General features: G+C 36.2%; 1 protein-coding gene across 3 annotated transcripts; it reads right to left on the bottom strand.

Moving 5' to 3' along the window:
• Positions 1-856: 856 nt before the first annotated feature.
• On the bottom strand, positions 857-9,496 carry LOC136834770 (SET and MYND domain-containing protein 4-like). Of its 3 annotated transcripts, none has more exons than XM_067097395.1 (5): positions 9,367-9,496; positions 6,070-6,817; positions 3,914-4,035; positions 2,724-3,203; positions 857-1,656 (listed from the first exon to the last, which is right to left on the bottom strand). In XM_067097395.1, exons 1-5 carry the CDS (start codon positions 9,445-9,447, stop codon positions 1,072-1,074), a joined length of 2,016 nt encoding a protein of 671 aa, XP_066953496.1. In that variant the 5' UTR covers positions 9,448-9,496; the 3' UTR covers positions 857-1,071. The 3 variants fall into 3 exon arrangements, with proteins under 3 accessions (XP_066953496.1, XP_066953498.1, XP_066953497.1); XM_067097397.1 differs by lacking the exon at positions 9,367-9,496 and adding an exon at positions 8,525-8,651; XM_067097396.1 differs by lacking the exon at positions 9,367-9,496 and adding an exon at positions 8,159-8,197.
• Positions 9,497-10,288: the final 792 nt, after the last annotated feature.

Here is a 10,288-nt window from a genome sequence, read left to right as displayed (position 1 = left end):
AAAAATATCGAGATCTAGCCAAAATTAGGCAACACAGCTTCTACATCACCCTGCCTCATGCAGTCCTGACAACCTTTTCTTGGTCGTTTCAGCCAGAGGCCCTTCTCCAGTCTCCATCCCCAAACACACACACACACTTTAGAGTGAATCTTACTGCTGTTATTATTATTATTTCAAAGGCTAGGGGGCAAACCAAGTCTTAGGGGGTGGGCCATCAGTGTCTTCAGGAGGGCAAATGCCCCTCCAGCGTCGCCCCTCCCCCCCCAAAAAAAACAAATGACACCCCTGACAAAGCAATACCAGTGTGAGCTACTATTATTATTATTATTCAGTAGATGAAACCTATTCATATGGAACAAACCCACAGGGGTCACTGACTTGAAATTCAAGCTTCCAAAGAATATGGTGTTCATTAAGAAGTAAGAGGAAGTAAAGTGAAACACGGAAAGAGATCCCCCTTATTAAAAAGGAAAAAAAAATCAGATAAATAGAATAGCAAACCTGAGGCACTGAAAAGTACTAAATGATACATCTTCATAAATACCCCGTCTTTGAAAATGACCTGAATTCCAAAACCAATACTCTTAACTCATTCCTGCTATTAACTCCTTATGAAACAAGATTCTGAATCGAGTGCACAACCACCGTGCTCACATTGACCAATGATAACAGCATTGAGTTTTAAGTAAACACTAAAAAAAAAAAAAAACTACTGCACGTGACCACATTTCTTGTTATACATGAAACATATCTGAAACTTGGGGCGAAATACACTCTTGACACTGCTGCTCAAATCAAAAGTAAATAACAAAAATTACAATCACTCACGAAACACACTGGCAAAAGAAACAAAAAATTGGCATCAACATACTATTTATTTCTGCTTTATTGCAATATTTATTCAAGAAGCTACTGACTACAACCAAATCCCTCTGATTTTTACACTTCTATGTCCCTTTTCCCTTCCCGGGATACAGTGTGTATGACTAGGGTCGGCTTTAAGTTACTAGTGGATGCTTACCAATTCAAAATTACCCCTCTTGAACGTGTAATTCAATAATACTTCATTCTTCACATCAATCCAGCTTCAGCACAATCATCCACCAACTTCATGAAACTTAAAAGTGCTTTGGAAGGCATTGCTGAATATTCAAAGGCTACCTCTGATGCTCCACAAAGATATCTGAACTCTTGTTTTGAGATGGGTACCCCAAGAGCTACTTTGTTTTGCATTCGATGTAAAACGTTGAGGGCTGACTTCACCTTTTCAGAAATGCTGCTCAGTTCAAGAACTTTTTCAATATCTAATTTTCCTGTCAACCTTTTCAAACAATTGCTGCAATACATTCCTACATATGAAAAGGGGTTCTTGCAATTTACACATAAACACCTAATTTCAGGTAGATGCGACAAAATTGGCCAGTTCTCCTCACAAGCTTGGCAGCTACAGACAATATTCTGGAAGGACACCACATTTCTTTTTCTTTGATACCTTGGTTGAATGCTAAAGTCAGGTATATAGGAAACTGCCAGCTCCTCGCCGGCTGCAATGGGTTTTACAGCATACCAGAACGAATCTCGACCAAAAATATTAGTAGATATAACAGGATAGCAGGAGTGGTTGATAAGACTCTTTGCTGGGAACAGTTCCATCATCTGAAAATATGCAAGAACAAAGAATCAGTCTCACTTAGAAATAATGAAGCCTCCTGTTAAGAAAGAATCAGGCCTAATGTTTAGAAATCATTTTGGAGTCATTGTGAATATTACAACTGATAACATTTTATCAAACATCATTTGCATTAAATATACGAGCTGATATTCAAGTTTAATATATCGTGCAGTATAAACTTCCATTTGTGTGACCTCATTTTGTGTCACTATAAACTTGGATGCCTAGAGTACTTGAGGTCATTGTAAATATGTAGATATATTTAATAACCATACTGACATTTGTGATTTTTCAAAATAAAATATTTAGTCCCACTTAACAATATCAATATTGTCATAAAATATTGCACTACCTATATGGGAAAAAATTGCAAATGCAACATGGTCTGCTCTTTCCTGAACTTCATATGAAAAAAAATTGAAGATGCAGGCAAGCAAAAGTATACAAAATAAATTGAAAAAATGAGGCAGGCATAAGAATGGTAATATGGTAAGAAACTATAAAAATCCAGAAATCTAGACGAAACGCTGTAGGAGAATAAAAATCCAACAACAAAATTAAAAGAAATAAAAATATATGAAATGTAGAGATGCACTTTAGATCTCAAATCTCAAAATAGGGAAACATGGAATTGGTTAGAGGGTCACACGTACAGTACTGGTCCCAAAACAGCTTGCCAAACCATACAGGGGGAAGCAAAACTGTATAACAATATCTGTACCATTCCTCAAGTGCATTATGAAATCGTTCCATACTCCAAATGCATAGCTCTTAAGTCTCATGGTCTTCGTATGGTTACTGTTACGGTGTGGTGGATTTGGTGCTACTTTACATAAATATATTTTGCTCGAACACATGCAATGAAGAGAGATTAAATACATTCATAGATATACAATGACACAAGACAAAACTGCCTGTAAAGGTGACACAGTACAAAGGTTACAGTGTTCAACATTTAAACGAGAAGGCAAACTTTAACAATAAAGATCAACTGTGAAGGAGCAGATTCTGAATTTCTGCTACATTTCTCTGCTAAATCATTATTACTAACCTCTTTCCTTGGGGTTCCAAAGGAATTCTGAATAAACTTAGCGTAGTTGTTGACTAGAATCTTGCATGTGTCCAAAAAATCTTCTTTGCTCACTGGTACAGGTTTGCCCAACTTATCAACAAAGAACCTTTTGCTCAATTCTATGAGTTTGGCCAACCGAAATGCATCCATGCATAAGGATATTACTCTTTCAAAAGGAAAAATCTCCAAGTCTTGCTTAAGATGGTAAACGGCTTGGAAAGAGGAAGAACTATATTTTCCACTTTCATCAAATCCTAACTTTTCAGGGAGAGTAGGTTTATCCCTCTTCAGTTTATTGCAGATAGATTTCATTTGCCTGAAGCTCCAAGTTTTCAGCAGTTTATAGGAACATGCCTTTGTATGAAGTCCATAGGCAATTACTGAGCTCAGGATCTTGCACTCTAACCAATGGTCTTCTGAAAGACCCTTAACCCTACAGGATTTGCTGCAGAACACTACCTGGAGGATAAGAAGGACTGAATGAACAAAAAAATTATACGGTGCTTCAAATCTTATTAAAAACACACGACACACTCTCTTTGACACGCGTATGTAAACTGCTAGTCTCAGACTTTTGAATTTTGGCTACAAAATAGAACAGCTCAAAATGTCCCATACATCCATTAAAAAACTTCCCCACATCAGTATTTTAACTGGTTTTAAACTTTTCAAAAAAACTTCAAGCACTTTCATTCACATTTAACGATTTTTGCCCGACTTTACAACGTCAGTAGGAATATGTATTAAACTATTCTTGCTAACTAACTATAAGGATTTAAATTTCATTAAAATCTTACCTTGTTCCACCTATATACTATATTTGCTGGTAACACCTGCAAACTACTTGGGGACATCAGACCAGAAAAAATGCTTCCCCTTTTTATGAACTGATGTACAGTAATAGACATATTCTAATAACTATTACTTTGCCAATCAATCAATCAATCAATCAATATATATATATATATATATATATATATATATATATATATATATATATTATTATTACTGAAACAGCTTAGTACAAAAACTTTCAATACTCAGAGATATAAAAGTAACTTCTGACTCGTGACAGCAACTGGTTTGTGTGTGCATTCCCTAGGAACACAACAATACAAAATGTACCTGGACATGAAATTTACTTTTACAAAGTAACAAAGGTACACTACCTGGGTACATCCAGGGCAAGGAAGAGGGTTCACACATGGGGAAGTACAAGTGGAACAATTTGAAGTTAGCAGATCTTGCCTAAGAGCAACGGCAAATGCCCTTTCCACACCTAGGACCTCACCTGCAGGTGCAAATTTAAGATTAAAATTCATCTTGGTGTGGTATTCTTCGAACACTTTTTTATTTCCAATATATGATCCATAATACCAAATTCTCTTTACCTTGGCAATAAGCTGAACCTTATACCCAAGGACTTTAGTTCCCCTTGAGTGTACATTATAACTAAGGTGTAATGATTTCAATACTTCGTTATATTTATGGCTTAATAACATAGGATGAATGGAAGGACTGGTGGATGACACCTCCAGCAATTTAAAATCCTCTTACGACTGCTTATGCAAATCTCTTACCCATTTACTCTTCTCTTGATATACTGCACTGCAAGTAAGTCATCAGAACAGTTATCACTTTCCTCCTTTTATTGTTCTGCATGTTTGTTCAACAATCACGATTTCTTCTTGTGAATAAAATTTGGGAAGGAAACACATTATAAAATCAAACTTTTGTTTCTCTAGGAGAGCTGTTAATCAGCCCAGTGGTCTGGTTAAACTAAGGTATACTTAACTTTTTCTAGACACTCCTTCTCTTTGGCAATTTTTACTAGGTCTGCAATGCTTTTCTCAGTTTATGTAACTGGTGATCTATCATTGATAAGTTTACTCTTGAATACAGTACCTCTACAGTTCACAAATGTTGATTAGTCTGTCATTCATACTACAATTCCATCATATATCTGGAATTTTTAATAAACTAACATGGCTTTGTACTCTCTTCTTTCAACCATTTCAAACTTCTTCAACAGCCAGTTCAACATCATTTCAACATTTGAGATCATAATTGCACATATTCCTCTAATCCCTATAAATTCTCCTTATATCTCTTCCTGGAATAGTTCTATTATCAATTACTTTCACGTAAGTAGTATCTAGCAATGGAATATTGCACACCGTGGTTGCAGCTAATTTTATGCCTAGCCAGATACTTTTCCAACTAAAAAAGGAGAAGGCTCCACATTTAGTCCAACACCAACTGCCCACTTCAAACGAACCAAACTCTTCCCATCATACTCAAAAATGGCTCCTACCTATCAATTTGATATGGTCTGTACCCCCGGGCTCTAGAACGTATGCACGCACAACTGACCAAGGGGTCTGCAAAGTCATAAAGAGGGGCACTTCCCACTCCCCCTAAAGTCATCGTAGCTTTTTACCCGACTTTGTTCTGAAACAGTGGGATTTTAGCTGTTCTTGCTGACAACCTCATCCAAACGTAAAAATAAAAGATGTTATGAAACGAATTCAGCTAAGATTCACACTGAAAGCAGCTCCCTTTGTATTAAAAGAAAATTTAGGCTTTACTGAACACACTTTTTCTAATATTAGTTGATTCATAAGGTACACTGGAGTTGTGTGTGATTTTGTTCCTTTCAATTCTGGAGACTGAAGTCTTTCACTGCTCACTTTTCTGTTAATATAAGACTAGCACTATAATTTGTATTCTATATATACTCACTATTGTGACTTTGAAAGTGCATCACTACCTAAATTTTACACTAAACCCCCTTTACTCCAATTGCTACACAAAAATGCTCTTCACACAATAGGTAATGTCCCATGACATTCTGTCTACTAATATCCAGTTAGTACTAAAAATGCATGTTCTTAATACCAACAGCTTTCTCATATCTACTGTTTGAAAGATGGTTACTTATACTTCTTAATCTATTATCTGAAGGCAGGTAAATATTGAGCAACTGTTTTTCCCATTTCTTTCCTTATACTAATTTTACTCGCTTTATATTGAAGGTAATTTTATCTTGGTCTGTCTCTTAAAACACAGTACCTAATTTTATACTTTTTAATTTATGATAATGATTATTTTACAAAATCAACTTTGTATAATTTGAAGCACAAGATTTTACAGAAGTATAAGACCTACAAAACCACCTATCAGATTGGAAAACCCATGAGAAAAGGACAGGATTATTCAGCAACTTAGAAAAACTGATACAGTACATGCAGATGCCATAAAACATTTAAGATATAATACAGTGCTGGTCATCCTTAATAGTTACAGGAGGTTACACAATACTAACCTGGTTTAATATCTCTTGTTGCAACAAGGCCTCTCCCTTTATTGGGCCAATGAGACACACTGACAGCACTACTGACAGCTGGTATGCATGGATTGGGATCTTTTAACACTGGAGGCTTCTTGGCTAAGGTGGACTTCATTTCCTTAAGAAAGTGTTGTAGGATAAGTTTATCAAGATTCACATCTCTATGTCTGAAGTTTGATGGCTCCTCTTGCCCTCGTGCTTCTTGGCACTTTAACCGTCTTTCCTCTAGCTTCGGACGCAGTTCCTCAAGATGTCCATACTCTAGGGCTAGATCAACGTCTTCTATACACTTCTCATACTCCCCTAAAGCAAGCATAACAGCTGATCTATTTGCAAACCCTTTTCCTAAGGCACTACATTTCTCTAATGCAACGCCACCGTACCTAGCAGGGTTGACGCGAGGAAAACCAAACTCTGCATTACCTTCGCTCTTTTCAATTCTGACATTATTCAACACTGGGTGTGGCGCAGCCATGATACTCCGATTATAGAAGTTCAGAGCTTCTGCATAATCTTTTGCCTTGTAACACTGATTGCCAAGCAATCGTAACATATCAGCTTTATCTTCAGACTTTACCGATTCTTCTAAGGCCTTGCAATTAAACTGAAAATGGTTCCAAGTCCACTCAAAGATTTCATCCAAGCACTGTTCTCCCCGATAATGACCAAGGTTAAGCTCAGAGGCCAGTCTGCCAAAGTCAAAACTTGCCATTTCTTCTGCTTCCTGTAAATTAATATGAACAATGACAACATATAAGTACTAACAAAGTAACCGTATACTGATCCACAGGTATGAGCAACACAGGGTGCAATGCTGCAATTCTGTTATGTCAATTTAGTAGTAAACACTCAAGTCGCATTTACTGCCAAATCATTAACACGTAATAGTTCCAGGTAGTACGTGAAATCCACATGTATTCTCAATATTCTTTCAAAAATATTATCATTTGGATACTAATTATATTGCTTTGACAAGTCTTGATCATTATTCGGATGTACAAGGCTGCCTCATCTCTCTCTATGCGATAGGCATTACACCCTACAACTGTTTTGCTATGCTTTTTGAAAAGCCTTGCAAAACAAATTATTCAACAAATTTCGAACATTTGATTGAACTTACAAAAATGGCTACAAAGGCTTATAGTATAAACAGTACGACTGAATCTATTGTATGAAACTGTTCTAATAAGTCTTCATCATCTACAATTAACTACATCACATCATCATACCAAGTTTTAACATCATCTAGTATTTAGCCTAATATACATGATACAGTAAGCTTTAAGCGCTGCCCATCAAACAAAGTGGTGTTTGTGAATTTTCATTAAAATATTGTAATTGTTGACATCTACTTAAACCAAATTATCTAGTGGTTAAAGATCACAAAGAATTCACATAAGTTTTGCATGGGAACTGGAACATAAATATCTCCACATCACTGTCAGCTTCCACAAGACCCATCAATGGAAAGGAGGAGGAAGAGAGGTGATCAGTCAATCAATATTGATATTTCACGGGGGGAACGAAGAAATTAAGTGCAGAATAGAATATTTGGTGAATAGATTCACAGCCTACATAGCTATTGCTTGTGCACCGTGGAGCCGTTACAGTCAAACCAAAGTGACTAAGAACATGTAGTACATCTTAGGCTTCTTACACACTACAAACGAAGCAGAGCGACGCGACGGGAAGCGATGATGAGTGAAGCGATACGAAACGATTAGGTGTTTACATATAAGCGAAACGGAGCGGAGCGATTAGGTGCATTTTGATGTTTTCTTAAAAAAAAATAGTGTACAACATCAAGTTATTATATTTTGTTATTATTAACAAACTATTCTTCTTGTTAAAAAATACCTGATGAGTATGTCGATAGAGGGAATGTGACGATACAAGAGGCTCTTACCGTAGTTATGCACTTAAATGCAAGAACTGACACTTTATCGGTCAGCAGCTGATATTTTCTTTAAATTCTTAGTAGAGAATACAACTTCTATCTATAATTCCATTGAAATCACTATATGCACTAGGCTAGCTTCTTTCAAATTTCTTAATAAAAACTCACCTTTGAACGCATCTTCTTGGCCATATTGACAGCAACTTGCAGCACTCAATCAGTCAAGAAACAGACTGAATTGTTTCTTTACATCTCAAGCGCGGCGTCGTTTTTGATACAGGTTCGATACACGTTTCGAAATGGTAATATATACCAACTCTCAAAATATGACACATCGTATTTCACAAATATATGACATAACTTTATGTTTTAAACATACAGTTTTTCCCATTTGCTTTTTACCAATGGTTTACTTGCTTAAAACAATTAAACATTTGATTAGAACTGTATTTAACAAGTTCTATTAAATATATATTGATCTTTTATATGCGTTTACTATAAACATTCAACAGAAAACGTTAACGGGGAACTTACCTAATTTGATTGTCGCTAGCGATAAAAAATATCGTCCATTTATTGAGCGAATCGCTTCGCTTCGTTTCGCTCCGTTTCGCTCGTGTGTGAAGACCAAAGCGTTTCTGCATAGGAATATCTAAAAACATTAATATCGCTCATCGTCGCGTCGCTTCGATTCGCTGTAGTGTGTAAGAAGCCTTAGACGTTGCCACTTTTCCCAGAGTTGATTCATAAAACCTTGACCTAAGTTGGGACATGGTGTAGATGTGGCAGAAACTTTCCCATATCTTCCTTATTACCAGGTCAGAGAGGGTAAACAGCTTGACACTATTGTTCTACGTTTCTAAGACTTAACACGTAAAATTAACGAAAGAATTAGTAATGGATGATTTGTAGTAATAAAGAAATTGCAGTAAATGAAAATTTAAATCATAAATTAACCTGTTTTGATAACAGGGTAGGATAAGGATGACATAGTTTCTAATCGTCTAACTAAATTATACAAATGTCAAATATCCAACCCTGGCTCACTGATGAAGAAAATATGATACATATATATATATATATATATATATATATATATATATATATATATATATATATATAAGCATTTGTTACTAGCAAGGGCATTTGCTTCGTTCTATTCACCGGAACTGAAGCAATTGCTTGAAAATGCAAACAAAAGCATCTGCTTGGCGTTTTCTTCACCAGGCTTACTAAACCAAGTCAAGGCCACGTAGCTCCTGCAACCTTACGCAACACACGTAACTGATAAACAGTACCAATTCTTTATAAATCACATTTCCACTATGGTATGTATTACTGACTCTACTTAACACAACTTTTAACACATTTCTTACGATCTTCACCACTCGAAAATTCTTGACACGTAAAAACTTTGGTTGTATATTGCACACTCGATTGCCGTGCTTATATAGCATACTCCCACCTCCTTATCTGCAACGTCCCACGCCAGTATTACCAAATCCTCATGACCGCGCTACCTTACTCCCCCCTCACGAAAATCAACTCTTCTTTGGCAAAACTTACCGCCACATCCAAACAACAGTTATATACATGTTCACTATAAGAAATGCATTCAATTCACACATATCTTCCCTCCCTTCCGAAGTATATTCCCGCAATTTTCAATAATAATTATTAAATCGGGAAGGTTTTCTGGTAACATCGGCTCCCTCGGCCAGCTCACAGCAGCGGCTCTCACCGGAAATGTTCAAGTTGCCTAACACGTTCAGAACTTGTACGAAGGGTTGCAATCAACAGGTTAAGTACGCTTTTATCGACCAGAATCAACAGCACTACGATTTTTTTAGCATTTATTTATAGACATATTGCACAGGCAGCTGGCAGGGTTTTTTAAACAAAATTATAATTGAACATAAAATTCTTGGAGTAACTTACAAAACACGCACCGTATGACAAACTGCAAACATTTCATTTGTGATAATACAACTTTATCCAGTAATATAATCGATATATTTTTGGTGAATGCAAATGACCTATTGTCTTTGTAAGTGTGTTATTATTATCATTATTGGTAGAATAAAATTTTTTCATAAGCTTATGCTTTTTTTAGGAATTTATTTCTGGTGATAGAAATTCATTTCTCGCTATACTGTGGTTCGGATTACACAATAAGCTGTAGGTCCAGTTGCTAAGTAACCAACTGGTTCTTAGCCACGTAAAATAAGTCTAATCCTTCGGGCCAGCCCTAGGAGAGCTGTTAATCAGCTCAGTGGTCTGGTAAAACTAAGGTTTACT

The sequence above is a fragment of the Macrobrachium rosenbergii genome, chromosome 54, assembly GCF_040412425.1.
Source record: "Macrobrachium rosenbergii isolate ZJJX-2024 chromosome 54, ASM4041242v1, whole genome shotgun sequence".
In the NCBI taxonomy this organism is placed as follows: domain Eukaryota; kingdom Metazoa; phylum Arthropoda; class Malacostraca; order Decapoda; family Palaemonidae; genus Macrobrachium; species Macrobrachium rosenbergii.
This window is presented reverse-complemented; position numbering and strand designations above follow the sequence as displayed.